This window comes from Genypterus blacodes, unplaced genomic scaffold (assembly GCF_046128005.1).
Source record: "Genypterus blacodes isolate CSIRO-AG114 ecotype Tasmania unplaced genomic scaffold, CSIRO-AGI_Gbla_v1 ptg000120l_1, whole genome shotgun sequence".
In the NCBI taxonomy this organism is placed as follows: domain Eukaryota; kingdom Metazoa; phylum Chordata; class Actinopteri; order Ophidiiformes; family Ophidiidae; genus Genypterus; species Genypterus blacodes.
This window is the reverse complement of record NW_027466923.1, coordinates 1,218,953-1,236,436: the sequence shown is the minus strand read 5'-3', so window position 1 is coordinate 1,236,436 and position 17,484 is coordinate 1,218,953. Positions and strand designations below refer to the sequence as shown.

Here is a 17,484-nt window from a genome sequence, read left to right as displayed (position 1 = left end):
GTCTCTAAGGCTCGGCCGACATCACTGTCTCGCACAGCTGAAGACAATTGTCCTCGCCAGGGAGATGACCAATCACAAGGGGCGAGTTGTGTGTAAGTAGGGACGAGTGGCTCTCACTGACACTACTGCAGCGGCTCTGGGCTTTATTTACCATCACAGATAAGCGGCACTCACCTCTGCCCTACTTTCAGCAAAAACTGTGATACCTAAACTGAATGAAAAACAACACCTTTCATTTCCCATCGTCCTCTGGTGAAGTGCTGAGCCCTATTATTATTCACTAGCTAAATGTGAAATCATTTCAATATCCAAATCATTTCTTCTTTCCCCTCAAACAACCTTCTGTCAGTAGATGTTTAAAATCCAGATACAGAGAGCAAACAAAGTATTTCCCCAACTACTGTGACAGCCAGAGCCAAATCAAATCAAATATTGCTGATAACCCCAGAGACTGTCGTCACTATCCACATCTGACTACAACTCCACAGAAGCTGAATCCTGGGAATCCCCACCAGTGACAAAGCTTTTCAGATGAGATGTGAAACGTCTTCTAGCTTTTACTACAAGTACCACTTTACTACTCCAGTTACCTAAGATTAACTTGCCTTGGCTGTCATATACAGAGGTTTTCCCCACATGCAGCAAACACGGGCAGATACCCACAGCAAAACAATACTAGTCATCAATGGTATCTCCCCCATCCAAGAAACAGTAGCAAAATCACTGAGATACAAACAAAAATCCAGAACCACATTTCCATTCTCCAAACACCTTCACGTTATTAACACTTTGAGGGAGCGAGAGAAGAGAGCAGGAAAGACCGATAACTTCCCCCTTTAAAGCACAGATGCAGATTGCATCTTGAAAGGACAAAGGAAAAAAATGTCAGTGGGGAAGGAAAGCGGAGCTTCAAACGAACAAGAATGCCAGAGGAGAGTTGGTGCTCGGAGTTGGTGTTTATGGTTGTCTTAAGATAGACAGAAGGTCCGGGGGTAGAAAGAGAGAGAAGTGACCTGACTGCCAATGACATCAAACCTCTATTTACTGCCAATGTACGCCTGACTTGGATACTTTACGTATTGTTCTATAAGTTAGGTAGACTAAGGTAAAGTCAAGTTTGTTTGTTTGCCGGGTTTTAAGAGGAAGTGTCACAAAGTGCTTCACAGCTAATAAATCCAAAGTGTTTTGAAAAAGGAAAAGCACTCAAAACTTCGATTAGACTCTGATTCAGCTGCTACACTGCAACAACCTCAGAAAGAGGCAACTGGTTAGAGAGATCCAACGTGTAAAATGTTCCTTCAGGTTTTCTGAAATCTACATGTGGGGATGATGGTGTTTGCCTTGGGTTGGAGGTCTTAAAAGAACATCTAACGCAGAATGCTAGACTCTGCTCCTGATCTGGTGTTCTGTGAACATTGGATGCACATTGAGGACCGCATACAGATCAAGGGAATAAACAGATCCTTTTGAAACGTTAAATAAACATAACTCGACACATTATGAGATTGCAAATCTTACATACCACCATCGTGTAAATTTCCACACATAATCGGAATGAGCAATGCATCGTGTGTCCGGGAAAACAGTGGATTTACCCTGAATTCTGTCTATGTATATGTGAGTATTGTGTGCATGTAAATATATTGTGTGAGCTCTTTCTCTCCTACAAAACTTTTTCATTTGCATCCAGACTCTGCTGAATAATTTAAGATGTGTCATTCCATTCTGGATTGCTTGATCATCAATACGTAAACTCAACTGCAACCACTAAAATGTGGGATAACTGTTCAAGGACCAAGGATTAAAAATTTCACAATATACTCGGTAAAACAGCAATAGAAAGGAGATCTGACAGATGTGTATCACCAACCACATAACAACAAATAAAAAGGACCATGTCTTTGGAATAAAGAAGAAATAAGGAATGTCAGAGGGTTGATCAACATAAGGTCAATGAAAGCTCAACTGGGGGTCCAGCAGCTGTCTGTGTTTCTGTGGCTCCATCATCTCTGTGAGGCGGTGTGTGTGTGTTGCTACACTCTATACCGTAGATAAGAATAAAACTTACCAGGATCCCAGAAAACTGTTTATCTTCCATCCTTCAGGACCTTGTTGGCAAAGATCCCCTTGCCTCTCTGCTGCTCTCTCTGCCTTGGCTTCTCTCTGTGGCAGACTCTTCGACCTCTGGGGATCAGAGTTTGAGGTTTTCTGAGGTGGCTTTCGAGTGTCTTCGCGCCGACGTGTCGCGCTCTCTGTCTCGTTTCCCCTCTGCCGCTTCTCAGTTGTTCGAGAGTGTAGCTGGAGTGGCGTCGCTGCTTTGTGTTAATTCTGCCCTAATCCAGAAACTTTTCTATGCTGTGAAAAGAACATGTGACAAGTGGAGAGGGGTGGAGGGAGGAGAGAGAGAGAGGGAGGGGGAAACACTTTTTAGTTACTTGTCCCCTTAATCACATTCAAAACAATTCCTCAGGCTTTGTGCATGCATGACCTGGTTCTTGGTAGAAAATAAAATCAAGCCCTTTGGTGATCTTTGAGACTTCACTGATTACCAAGATGTCGACATAAAACTATTACGTATGATGTTAGAAATAAGGTAAAGAGTTAAATGAGAAATTGTTCACAAATAAATGTTGCGACAGATTTGCATTTTGTAGCAGAGCAGGAGCCATAACAGAGTGTCCTTTTGTGTAAAGAGATTAACTGAGGGTTAACTGAGGGATCGTTTAGGCTGCCCATTGACTACTTCTGTATAAAAGCCAAACTGGAAAAGAACACTGAAAACAGACACAAACTTGGCCGAAAATCATTCCGGTTGACTTAAACTCACCTGGAATAGTTTGTACTTTCACATAGTTACTAGTTACTTGGATAAGGGATTTTCATTGAGTTTTTTTTGTTAAGTTCTTTGTACAGTTTACCAGGCTGGAGACTTCACATTGTACACTTCAATTTCACTGCGATTAAGGGCAATACATTTTATGGTATAAATCAACATAAACATACTTCAAGTAATAGATTGAATGAGTAAATAAATAACTCAGGCGTGTAAATAGTGAACATAACCCTCTCCATGCATTTGCACAATAGGAGGACTCTTTTGAAACTATGACCATGATATAATGATCATGTATACTTCTACTGAGCCATGCAAAAAATCGAATAGAAACCAACTTTGTACAGAGTCATCCTGACTGTTTGCATCAGCGACCCGTTTCTATTTGAATGCGATTTTGAGGCTTTTTTAACGATGTAAAACATAATGAAAAGGGTAACTCAAGCATGTCACTGATAGAGTATTGAAAACATTTAAACAAAGTCCTTTGAGGAGACACACCGATAAGTTCTATCACAAATGGCAACAATATCTGTCCTACTTGGCAGATCTACAGGCTATACCAGACTAATGACTCCAAGAAAGCTTGAAGAAGCACCTCTCATCCGAAAGGCTTCTTCAGTTCTGGAGAGTGCATTCTAATGACTTGGCTACACTATTATCACTCTGGTACAGAACACAATTATTCATCACCATTAACGTTATTATTCACCACCTATACATGACCTGACTGTATAAGTCATAAGCTCAAGTCACCGTTTCTTTGTCTCCTTATGCATCTACTCCATATGTGTATCACATTTCCTAGGACTTATTAGTATTTCTTTCCTGACAGAGAGGAAAATGGAAGAGGACACGTGAAAGTATGTAAGTCATTTATAATGATAAAGAGCAACTTGAGTTTAAGGTAGACTTCACTTACACACACATCAGCTGGGAGAGCAATTTTGCTGTTGGTGGCTTTTTATGACATTTCCCTATACTATTATATTACTCCTTGTACTTCCTCTCTATCAGTTCCATGAAATGAGTCCAGAAGAGAAGAGTGTAAGCCCGATTGCAAATGTAAATCACCGTTTTGATTCCTGCACTTTCCACCACTGACAGTGGTCTCATGTCAGTCCAGAGTATATGCAGAATGGCTTCTGTCAGAACAGCTGCTTGTTGTGTTGTGCAAAACAAAGTCACTCATGCGCAGTTGTATTCTGAAATGTGAGAGGCAATAATTGTGTGACCATGTGAATAATTTGTACTACATTCATTTGCACATTTTATATTATTTTCATAGCATAAAACACTACTTCCGCGATAAATATCTTAAGATAAAACGATGAAATAAATCTGCAGGTGCCAGGATTCACACATATAAGCACAGTACACAAACGTTGTAGTCATTACTCTTTGCTGTCGTAGCTTATGGATTCCTTCTCGCACACCATGGTGCAATTTAAATTATAAATCACTGTCTGACTGTGTAAAGATAACTATAGTAATCAACCTCCACGTGCTTTAGTTCGATACTGTGACAAATCATGTACATTAGGTGAAGCATAGAAAGTGTTCCTATGTGTTGTGTAAGGCATCAGTATCATGGGGGGTTATATAGTTACTCATTAACTACCATGTGAATTTGTTATGGCTCTAACAGAAGCCTGATTAAACAAAGTGCTGAAAATCACCAAGAACTGATGGAGAATTCACTTATTTAGCGAATATTTCTTAATTATTGTTAATCATCAAGAATAAAACAGCAACGGGGAACACATAGGCCAGAACTGAGACTCACTAGACACCATTTTTTAAATCTAAAAGAGACTAAAACACCTTATCTTATATGCTGTTCTCAATTGTCACTCTACATCTACATAGTATGCACAGCACTGAAATTAAGACCCCCTGGCCCCCTGCTTTTATGAGTAATGACAATATGCAGTTGTACGATTAGGACTCAACAAGTGGAGTCTGTTATGTCCTGATAGAAGAACTCACTCGCTCACTCCCCAGAGATAAGACGAGTAAGATGAGATGGTACTCAAAAGTATTCTGTAAGAATGCACCAGCAAGTAAGCAGTCAGTGAGATACATCATTTGTTAGCCCTATGATGATATCATGATCTGGGAGGCATGGTGTAAGCCTGCTTCACAAAACGCCCTACCAAGGAAGCCTTACTTGAAAAAAAGGTGTCATAGAGGTAACACATGACTATCTAGGGATCCAGGGGGTCCGCTGTCCCCCACTGTCCTCAGAGGACAGTGGGGGACAGTGGACCCCCTGGATTCCCTGTGTTTGTCCCTGTTTGTAGGATCCCTGGTTCAATTCCAGGCTCCTCCTACAGAGCCTGTCAAAATGTTGTTTAGCAAGACACTGAACCCCTAACTGCTCCTAATGTGCAGGTTGATGTCTTGCATAGTATGAATGGGTGAATGTGAGGTCATTGTAAGGTCCTTTAGGGTAAGTACAGTCCAAGACATTTTGTCCAAAACAAACTACTACTACTTCTTTAAACATGCGATGGCATAGGAAATGAGAAGATATAGTATACATCATGTTCTTATATAATATACCAACTCATACATCACTGAATGCCAAAATTCAAGGTCCTATTGAGATATTCTATCTACTGCAATAACAAACACAAACAAACACGCCTGTCTTATCTTCAAAGTGGAAATCAGGGAACCTTGGCCCACTGGCCCATTGGTTCATAACAAACACACATGCAAATACGTGCTGGGATAATGCCATCTTGCGCCTGTCGCACTTATTCATAACATAACACTGCTATGCCAGGTTAAACAGAACAAGGGACACTCAAGCAGATGTCAGTAAAAAGCCAACAGAGGAAAAACAAACAGGCTGCCGTTGTTTGTATAATTCATGTTTAATCTTCTACGTCAGAAAACGTTTTTTGTGATCTAATTGAATCAGAACGGCGCATTGGAAACGTTCAAAGAGCAGTGGAGCTCATATAAAACAGTGTACGACCGCTCATTTAGCTCCAATCCACTGCAGCTTCCAGACAGCTGGTGCCCTCAGCACAGACTGAGGGGAGCTCCCTCATTTCCGCAATTTGCAGCCATTCTTGAAATAAAAACGGACAGAAACAGCAACTCCCAGCACATCAGTGCTGTGCACATTCACACACGACATGACCCAATGCAGGAACCAACCCGGTATTATGCTGGCATTTTCAGCATGACAGTTTTTTTTTTTTTTTCTGCGTTGACTTGAATGCACTGCTGCTATTTAAGATGCTCGGTTTGGATATATTGGATATATATATACTGTATATAGTGCATGATTCAACCCAGCACAGCTTTCAGCACCAGGAACATGAACAGCGTATTTGAAAAGGCAGCCTGCGAGTTCTGTAGCTACAACACATTTTGCAGGGATGGCGTGGCTTTGCTTTGTTGTTGGCTCCAGATCATCTGCAAGCTCCTCCAGTAACTGGAGTACTCCTTTGGCATGACTTGGGAGACTGCAGATTGATCCACTTTCTCCTCTCACGTGCCACAAAATGATATTCTATTCAGAAACTCTCTCTCTCCTTTTGCAAACCTTCTCTACCACATTGACAATGTCTCCTTATAATGACAACTGCTGCCATGCCAACAATCTAGGGCCGCAAACCTGCTTTTCAAAGACAGCACATCAAGCCACAATGACCTTAACCGCAACGGTGACCAGCCATGATAAATCAGTCATAGCAAGCCGCTCTTTTAAACACACACATTTTACATTAGCCACTTTTCTGTTTAAGTCAGATCCAAAGTATTTGTCTTGACATTCATTCATGCTTAAGTGACCGATATGAAATTGAAGTGTGAACACAGCTTTTCATGCATGGTTTCCTCAAAAACTACTGGTTTAGGATAAGTTCCTTTTCAACCTAGACATAAAGAGGTGGCTGCCAATTTTGGTTTCATTCGAATTCAAATATACTTTTGAAATGTTCTCTGAATTAAGTTGAAATTCACTCAAGTCATTTGGATCCGGTCAATTCAAAGGATGTAAGAACAAACAAACAACAAATGAAAATGGTATGGACAAAATTATTGATACCCCTTACAATTGATAATTGTAAAAAATTGTAGTGATATTTAAAGCTAAATATTTGTCTTTAATTAAGATCACAGGTGGGGCTGGAAAATGTCAGTTTCTCTCTGGCCTGGTTTGCCTATTGGACCAGACATTTTCAATTTTTTGGGCCAGTATGAGCTCTGGTTGAGGGCTGTATGCTCACTTGAGGGCTGGTGTAGAGAATCATTAACAGTGGCATTGACTGTCGTAATCTGCTCAGTTTCCAATCATTGTTGTCGATTTACAGTTCCTCCTCAGTTCCACCTTTCCTTTCTGGCTTCCTGTTTTCTCATTTCGTGTTTTACTTTTCTAGGAAAATACTGCACCCTCCCCAGGTATATATAAAAAATATTTATTATATTTATTATATATATATATATATATATATATATATATATATATATATATATATATATATATACACACACACTTTGCAGATTTTTTCATCAGGAGGAAACAAGGAAAAACTGTGAAAATAAAATATTATCTATTATATTATTTAACATCAACAAGGTTCTAGCATGAAGTGTGGAGTTATTTTCCATAATTCGCCAAATATTTTCCTTATAAACGACATGCATGCATTTACTTTTTCATACTTAATGTGACTTATAATTGGGATAGCGCACATGTGTGTGCATGTGTCTGTTCATTCGGTATTGCAATGAGCGGCATTCCTCCAATCAAAACATACTTCAGGGATGCAGAATGTACAGAGGTTGGGTTTTGTCAGTGTAGTGAGCCGTTTGTGTGTCGCGTACTTTCCCTGCGTTCAACCAAAGCTCACCCTGTTTATTGTAAGTCATATTTTGGAACGATGTTTGCTTGTGTCATGAAATACAGTCCATTTTAGAAAATTCAACATTTAGGAAATGTTCCTGTGCGTGTTTACATTGGATTCATTACCTTCAACCGCATGTGACCAGGAAATGACCAACAACAACAACAACATTTGACATACGTACATTTAAATGTGTATTCACCGGAAAAAGGACAGATGGGAGTTTTACAAACATCAACACTACCAATATTATTGTATAAAGAATAAAGATCCATACATTAAAAAAAAGTTATTTACTACTAACATGTCTATATGAAAGTTTTCTCAGATAGACTCCCTTTCATAGCTTTGTAAGTTTGTACTTTAACTACTTAGGCAGCCAAATTTGTCGTAAGGTAGGAAGTCTCCGATGACAATGGCCGTTAGTAACTGAATGAGTCGATGCTGGTATCTGTGACTTTGTTTTTATACTGCAAAGCCACATCTTCAGGTTTTCACGGTCCTTCCAGGTTTTGGGGAATTCCTGTTGTATAAATAATAGGGCAGTTAGTGAGATATCTTGGTTACAATACTGTCAGCTTATTGTTTTTTGAATTATATGTCTACTGATACAAACACAGTGATGCCGAGACAGTTTGAAAGTTCAAAGGCTAAAACAAAGCAAAACTATGCCTTTAGTCTATCAACATGAGTACAATGTGTCAACACTCACCAATTTTAAGTCCACAAGAATCCGGCAGAGTGGGAATGGAACCCAGAGTCAACGTCCACGCAAATCCAGCGTTGTTCTGTCCCAGAATAATGTAGACGTGAGCTCCCAATTTCAGCAAAAAGGCTTATTTTAATATTACTAAAGCTGTGCTCAAGGTCAGGCTTTCTTAAATCTGCCTGGAGGATTTTGTATTTCCCATTGCTTGAAAGAAATGAGGCTTCCGCGTCAAACATGCAGTATCATTGTTTCACTTTCTGTTTGTGTCACAGGAAATGGTGAAACATGGGACCTTCAATATTAAAGTTCTTGGCCAGTGTTTTTGGAAACTAAGACACAAATCTTTATGAAAAAGAGAGCTGTGTCTATAATGGACTATCAACAGGTGTGGTTTAGTAAAGATCCACATAGACATACGGTATAAATCAGATAACCATATGTTTATGTGGTACAGGTATAAATCCAGCAAAAGACGGCAGTAATACCCCTATACAATTAGTTTACACCATTCATGTTAATTCAACATTTGATTGCAAGGTAATGACAGTAAAATCTAGTTGTTGATGATTATCCGTTATCCAGTTATGTAGTTTGTTCTAAGCACAGCATGAATTACATATTGATTGTGTTAAGTGTTTGTTATGTTACACCTAACAGTTTATCATGAAAGAATGTGTCGTCCGTTCATATACAGACAGCGCACAAACTTTCCACTTAATAACCTATAAATGCGGGTAAAGTGACCTCTCCTCCATCACTGTCGTACTTCTGCATCGGAAATTACCCAGCCACGTGTTTCACACAGCTCAGATTAAGTCGTTTTCTGACGCGCCTCCGTCATAATAACTTCTGTCAAACTCTTTAGGCTTACATACTCTTTACAATGTGTAAACAAAAACGTTATTCAGTAGTATTTTCTTCCTCGTAGCCTCATAATATTAGGCGAATCATCACTTTACAGCCTGTGCCAGAAATTTTAACGCTTTAAACGCAAATGAGCCCAGAAATCCCACACGCGTAATTTTTAATCAGAAACAATAAAACATCACGCACCGTGGGTCTTGCCGTGGATTCCGGTGTTGACCCCTGGGTTTGATATCATACACTGACTGAAAGCCGTAAGGGTCGTTGCATCACCCCGCGTCTTCCTCTCTTAGTCAAAACCCGGTCAGCCCCCCTCCTCCTCCTCCTCCTCCCCTAAGCTCCTCCTTCAATTCCAAAACAGACGAGCATGTGCGTGCGTGTGTGCGCGTGCGTGTGGCAACGTGTGAGCGCTGAAACCTGTCAGACGTCTTTTGTCTTATCTGCAGAGTTTGTCAGATGATGAAGGGTTTGGGGTTATTTGCGCAATTAACGACACCAATTAACACTTTACATCACGTGAAGGCTTTACGGCACCAGCATCATCTATATGTATACAAAGATACATATAGAGATGATGTCATTTTTGCAGACTGGATCGCATGATGTGACTACAGGAATGATTGATCTGTGGTGAACCCAGTTCTCGTTGTATTCTTGCCCGATCCGTCATGTGTACAGAGGATCCGGACAAAAACGCACATACCCACGCGTGTTGAGTGGACGAATGAATCCACATGTCGCTCATATATTTCCCACTTCAAACATGCCACCGTGGATTTGGCCCAAAATGCGTCCGTGGGTCGAGATTAAATGTTTTTGATTACAGACTGAGGTGTGATGTTGATGCAGTCAGGAGCAGAATGCAGTGTTCAGACAGGTGTGGTAGCTTCGGCTGATAGGAAGGAGCCTCTGTGGAGCTCAGGATGAGATGACAATGATTAGATGACGCCTGATAGCCCGTGTCCGTGGAATGGAACACAGCATGCGGCCATACGTAGAGGGAGGCTTTTACCTTGTTTGTGGCGAGATGCGAGCGCGGAAGAGGAGACACGCATGCAGCCTCCAGGCGGCGGTGGTCAGGGTAAGAGAGGAGGGAGGCTGCATGTGAGGGGGGTGCAGAGGCTCCGAGTGAGTGGGGGGTCCTTAAATTTAAAATCTGTCGGAATTCTTTTAGCTCAGACACACAGGTGGTAATGCCCAGACTGCATGATTAAGCTTACACAAGTAAAATGTATGTATCTCTATTTTTTTAAGTGCCACAAACATTCGACAACGAAGTGTGGGGTCATAATCTAATTTCATTGATTCTTTTTCGAAATTCCCCCTAATAACAATTACTTTATTTTATTTATTTTTTGCAGGATTTCTACGTCATGGCTCTTCTCATCAGCACACATAATTCAAATTTATTTATCAATTTATTATCTCACATATATATGTATAATACATATTTTGCAGTTTATTATATTAAAATACATTTTTATATATAAACTTTACAGAATCATTTATGAGGGGGAATTTGGCTCTACATGCCAGACATCATAAAAGTGTGTGATGTCTTTGGTCTATCAACATGAGTACAATATGTCAACACTCACCTACTTTAAGTCCCCAAGAATCCTGCAGATCTGGGAATAGAGCCTGAGAGTCTCTGAGTCTCTTGGGAGCCAACGTCCACACACATCCAGCATTGTTCTGTCCCATCCCAATTCCATGTACAAGTGTTTTTATACTACTCCTGCTGTGATGGCATTGTGCCATTGTTTCACTTTCTCCTTCTGTGTGTAACTCAAAATGCTGACTGATTTGGAAACTAAAACCAAAAAATGTAATGAAAAAGAGAGGTGTTTATATCATCAGTGTTCATTGCTCATTGGATTGCAAGGTAATGACTATAACCATTAGACAGTTCGACCTCCGTCTAACTGCCCCTGCATGCCTGTATGCACTCTCTGGGCTCCTGATGAGTCAGTGGATGGTGTCTTGGGGCATCTCCTCCAAGACCTGGATCAGGGCATCAGTGAGCTCCTGGATAGTCTGTGGTGGTATACATACATATGCTGTAAGTCGTATAATACTTATCTTAGACTAACAGATGGAGAAACTGTCTTAAAGGAGAGAGGGTTGTAGTGGGAGCACTGGGGTGTCAGATGTGATTGTGTGGCAATGGCAAACGGTTGCCACATGGGTCAGGTAGGAGGCCACCCAGCAGAATTTGCATAGGGCCCCAAGGAGGTCAGGAGCGGGGCTGTGGGGCAGCAAGTGGAATTTTCGATATTCAAGAATTCTTTCCTGTTTTTAGCACATACTGTAGAGAGTACAACATTGATTGACATTCCCTCATGCACACACACACCTTTATTTTGGTTTGGTCATTTAGCAAGTTAAAGTCATTCTATCTCCTCATTTCGTCCTGTTTTCTTTACATTCCGTATTCATTCTTATATGTGTAACAATGCTTCATGCAACACATATCTGTGCTTTTTTATTCAATCTGTATTGACACACCGACCCTATGAACTGTGGACATATTGATCCAGTATATTGTTCTTGATTGGCCCTTGAATCTGAACGGGTATCTAATTTCAGTGGGTTCCTCCTCGGACAAAGACTCACCTTTCCTCCGATTTGAATCAAAACCAGTTCAGAAGCAGGTAAACAAGAACAGAACATGCGTGTGGAGTTAATAGTTACTACCATCACAAGAGATTAATCCAATCCAAACATCGGGTTTAGTTTTGGGTTTGGTCCATCTGCAGTGATGATAGGATGAAGAATGATGAACTGTTTTTTTTGGCACTACAGCCAACAATGCTTCATGCAACACATATCTGTGCTTTTTTATTCAATCTGTATTGACACACCGACCCTATGAACTGTGGACATATTGATCCAGTATATTGTTCTTGATTGGCCCTTGAATCTGAACGGGTATCTAATTTCAGTGGGTTCCTCCTCGGACAAAGACTCACCTTTCCTCCGATTTGAATCAAAACCAGTTCAGAAGCAGGTAAACAAGAACAGAACATGCGTGTGGAGTTAATAGTTACTACCATCACGAGATTAATCCAATCCAAACATCGGGTTTAGTTTTGGGTTTGGTCCATCTGCAGTGATAATAGGATGAAGAATGATGAACTGTTTTTTTTTGGCACTACAGCCAACATTGCAATCATGCTGGCTAAAATCTCTAGACTTAACAATCCTGTTCTGCTTGCCACAAATGAAAATGTTCTGTTAAATTCATGGAGTCCTGGAGTTACATCATCGTATCCAGTTTACACACTTTCCTGATACTTCTTGGTCCAGATTAGAACATGGCTGTGGGAACCATTTCAACAGTGAGGTAGAGGGCAATTTAGTGAGCTGTTCCAACGGTCTCAGAAATGACTTAATGGACGCACATGCTCTCCTTGATGCATGTCCCTTTTTTTGTCAATTTTAACTGCTTGTAGTTTCTAAAATCTAGTTTTGTTTAGTGCGGCTCTGTTCCGTCCATCAATACATCAATTCATTCAAATAAGATACAATTTGCAGTCATTTTCTATATTATATACCATATTAGATTTTTATTATATAATTGTAATACAATCAGAGGTTATGCCATGAAAGAATTTGATCGGCCCTTGACAACAGTCTGGGTTTCTCATCCTACCTGTCCCTGGTTCACAAAATGGTGTAAGATTGTAAATAAGTGCTTTTGGTTTGGCTTTGGTTGTCTTAGCTCCTGGGTCACACCAGAGGCAGAGAGTGGAGTTTGACCCCTGACCTAGTGACAGTTGAACAAACCCAGAATCCTTTGGGTTAGGTAAACAAGAGCCACAGCAACACACATAGCTTTGCTTCCTTGACGACAAAGACGACGGCACAGGCGAGCGGAATACTGATGTCACTCCATCTAAACTTTACAGTGCTGGTGTCATGTAACGCAGCGCTACTATTAACCTGTTGACTTCCATCGATACATTATCTGCAATGTTTGACCATTTTAATTATATAAATCCATGTTCTCAAACTTCTCAACAGTATTAATATCACTCAGTCTATTAACAACAGTTGTAATTCACATTTTGGAGAGTTCAATTTAATCATCACACATAAATCTTTCTTATACTAATTGAAGAATTTCTTAGATAAGATACTTTATTTATCCCAAAAATCTTGCCAAGTCTAAAAATTAACAGGAAAAAAAAATAGAAACAGCTCTCTTTTTTTTTAATCATTGATAGATGATTTAATGAGACTTGCTTTGTCATTAACTCTTGGGATCATAGAGTTAATTTACTAAGGCCATACACATGTATGGCCTTAGTAAATTAGTAATTTGCCTTGTTTGTGGTTTAAAGGTTTTCAAGATTTTCATAAATTAAAATTTGTGTTTCTGCCTAGTCAAAGATCTTTAACTTGGCAAGAAAGTAAAAATTCCAGAAAAAAAATGGCAAAAAGTACTTGATGTCTTGATGTTGATGATGATGATGTGGAGGGTATGAAGGGACAAAGCCAGAACTCCCAGCCTGTGCTAACGTTGTAACAGTTGCTATACTGCCCCCATGTGGTTGTTAGTGGCACCTACAAGTATTTGCTTTTAAAAGTTACCCAAAGTTTACCACTACGCTCCAAGCACAGCTCTTTAGTCATTTATTTGTAACTTTAAAACAAAGTCTTGACTACAATAAACAGTGAGACATTTTACTGGATTTTCAGGTCAAATGTGGGGTTCAATCTGTCAATCTGCTGTGGAGCTCTAAAGATATGAAATAGTTGATCATTATATATCTGGAGAGAAGGGTAAACATACACAATTGTAGCTAAATTTTCAAGAAATATGGAGTCTGTCCTACGACTGAGTCCCAGTTTTTTATTTTGGCCCACTGAGTATTTGAGTTTGACACCCAGAGGCGGACAGTAACGGAGTACATTTACTTGAGTACTGTACTTAAGTACACTTTTAAGGGATCTGTACTTTACTCAAGTATCATGTTGGGGGAGTACTTATGACTTTTACTCAAGTACATTTTAAAGGCAAATATCGTACTTTTTACTCAAGTACATTTCTATCCATAACCACAAGTACTCGTTACTTTTTCTAAAAAAAATTAAAATAAAAAAGCAGGGAAACCCTGTGGATTCAGTATTTTGTTGTTTCCTTCTCAAACGTGATTGCATTGTACAGGTGCCACTGACAGGGACAGCCTATCAGCAATCCGGAGAATGTCAGAAAAAATGACGGGGACTTTTACCTTCTGTAAAACGGTTCAGAAAAACGACCTCAGATAATACTAGTCCCGAGCGAATACGACCCTGTAAAAACATAAGTAGGTAGTACGCCATGTCCTGTTTAAACGTAGTTTTCACTGTTTCTTGTGCATGGAGGCACTTAAAGAAGCCCTCGGTATCGTTGGCAGTCGAAATATAATAGCCTGGGGCAAAATCGAAGTGTTCTGGACATACGAACACCGATAAAAAAAGAAAGTCAAACTTATCAGAAGCCGAGACTTTACCACCACTGTTGATGGGTAATATTTGTCTTCATTTATTATTATCAACTTGTCACACATAGGCTTAGGAAAACTGTGTGTGTGTGTGTGTGTGTGCGTGTGCTTTGTTACACATACACACAAATTAGCTGCATTTTCTTTTTTCTTCTTGCATATAAACCCATTCATTCAAGCACAGTTTTCTTTCATAATTTGTTACATTCTTCAAGGTATTACCATTAAAGATTCCATAAAAACTCCATCCGGGAGGTTTCTATAGGTAAAGGTAAGCACTGTGGCAGTAATAATACAATATTTAGAAAATGTACTCTTGGTACTTGAGTACTTTTAAAAACAAGTACTTCAGTACTTTTACTTAAGTAAACATCTGACTGCAGTACTTTTACTTGTACTTGAGTAAAATTTAACAAGCGGTATCTGTACTTTTACTTAAGTAATGAAGCTGTGTACTCTGTCCGCCTCTGGTGACACCCCTGCTATAAAAGATACTCTACATGAGTTAAAACAGTCTATGATGCCATCTGTAGCTGCCTGCACCACCGTATGATGTCATTCTGTACAACTATACATATGAGATCATCAAACTAACAACACTGATGTCATCAGAACTCTGCAACCACACTACTGTGTCCTTTCTACATAACCCATGGCTGTGGCTTCCTGCTGTTGCCCTTTTTGTCACCCTACTGTCTTAATGAACTTGAACATTACTTTGCCTTGTTCTCTTCAGGGTTTCAGTTCTCCTTTCTCTCTTCCCTTCCATTCAGTTCTTAGATGTGCGGTAGAGCAAAACAAAGCATAAATAGTACTAATAAGAACTTTATTTGTACAGAAACTATAGTTTACAAAATGCTTTGACATGTAAGCCGAACAAGGCAATTAATAGTATAAACACATGACATTACAGAAATGTAAATATAGATAAATACAAATAAGTTTACAGTAAGTTGTTGGGGCTATTGAAGGCTGTAATGTAGTCCAGCTTAAGGTTTGATGCCTGAATGTGACGAGAACAATCATGTTTACCCAAAAAAACAACAAAAAGTAACGTAAAACCAAACGTAAACGTTACCATGGCGATTTTAATAACTCTGTTGATGGTAATTGAATTGTTCCATTTCCGTGTTAGCGTTAACTAGCCCTGAACCAGTGATTCCCACACTTTTTCTGCAGCCCCCCCACGAATCCCAAACCTCCACAGTAGTTGAAATAACTTACGTTAGAAAATATCGCTCAACTCCCGCGTTCTGCGTCCGCCATTGTGGGTCGGAAAAAAAAGTCCGCCGCATTGCATTGTGGGGTCACTAAGGCACGATGACTTCTAAGATAGATATATTCCAGACAACTCATAAATGGTCAAAAAGTTTTTTAAAAAATGTTCACAGCTTTGGCAAAGATAAAATAAAAAAGCTGTCTCAAAAGTTTAAAAGTTCAAGTTTGAAAATTTACAATTGAAAAGCATATTCCTCCTTAAAACATAAATCACAATTATAAAAAACATACTTGTAGATTCAGTGGTGATGAAATAAGAATATCAAAATTCTATCAATTTTATCAAAACAAGCTAAGGTAGGTGTCATTACGTAAAGACGCACTAGAGGGCAGTATTTCACAAGACACACGACAGAGCCTGACAAGACCGCTGTGCCTGTTATACTATCACTGTTCATTATGCTCAGTGTATTCAGGCTAATATGTAAGTGAATATTACATAACATGTTTTCTTGCCACAGAGATCCGCTTCACAGGAATTCCAGATGCAAACTCGACTTTCTGCTTATGCTGGGGTTGTCTTTGCCCCATATATTAATGTTTTCCTTGGTTGCTCATAGGCCTGTAAAGACCTCTGAGCCTTTGCGAGAGATGCAAGGCTAGTCAAGTAAAGTCCCCTTCATGGATGGAAATATAATAATAAATAAGCATAGTTATGGAAAACTATGTGTAACACACACCTCACATTTGGACCGATACAAAATATGTATTGTTGTATTGTTAGTTTCTTATAGATAATAGCAAATAAAGTTGTATGAATTCCTCAAATAGTAAAAATAGAAAGGTACCAACTTTTTTTAAAAGGTATTTTATTGTTTGAGCCCTTTAACATAACAACAATTGCACTCTTTGAGAATCATACACACGGTGATCACAATTGTGTTTCAAGTATTGCATCCATAATAGTTCATCCATTTTTGTCCTTCTTACAAAAAGCACATAAAAAGTGTTTGCGCTGAAATCATGAAAGTGTGTAGCATTAAAATGGTCCGCTCAAGTCCTGAAACTTGAAAATCCCCTGAAGCTGCATCTGACTGCAAGGCAGAATTTCGGTACCTGAAGCAAAGAATCTGAAAACTCTGGAATGTACAAAGCTACTACTTCTTCTTACCAAAAACGTGAGAAAATATAATTAAAAAACAATTCAATAAAAACCCTGACCTGATTATAGTAGTATCAAAGTTATAAGATGTAAACATTCAACTCTGGGTCCGGCCCAGTTAGTGTTCCTTTAGTGAATCAGCCGTCGTGTTAAGGCACTCACTAACAATAACTTACTTAGATTGACAAAGCTAGAAAATGTCTTAAATACTGAACTATGATAATTTATCAGAAAAAAAGATTGGTATATGCACAAATATGTACACACACACACACACACACACAAATGCTACATATTTCATGGAGCCCCAGTCCACCAATGAAATCTGAATCATCATGGCA

At 39.4% G+C, this 17,484-nt stretch overlaps 1 protein-coding gene across 4 annotated transcripts in view; it reads right to left on the bottom strand.

Annotated features, from left to right (window-relative positions):
- slc6a9 (solute carrier family 6 member 9) overlaps nt 1–11,002 on the bottom strand; it is a 46,088-nt gene extending 35,086 nt beyond the window's left edge. The window contains exons 1-2 of one of the 4 annotated variants that reach the window (XM_076162138.1): nt 10,870–11,002; nt 2,069–2,355 (exon numbers count right to left, since the gene is read on the bottom strand). In XM_076162138.1, coding sequence (XP_076018253.1) covers nt 2,069–2,098 — 30 coding nt within the window. In that variant the 5' untranslated portion in view covers nt 2,099–2,355; nt 10,870–11,002. Of the gene's footprint in view, nt 1–2,068; nt 2,356–9,460; nt 9,583–10,869 lie in introns of those variants that run through there. The other 3 variants (XM_076162140.1, XM_076162137.1, XM_076162139.1) reach the window with 3 other exon arrangements.
- Nucleotides 11,003–17,484: the final 6,482 nt, after the last annotated feature.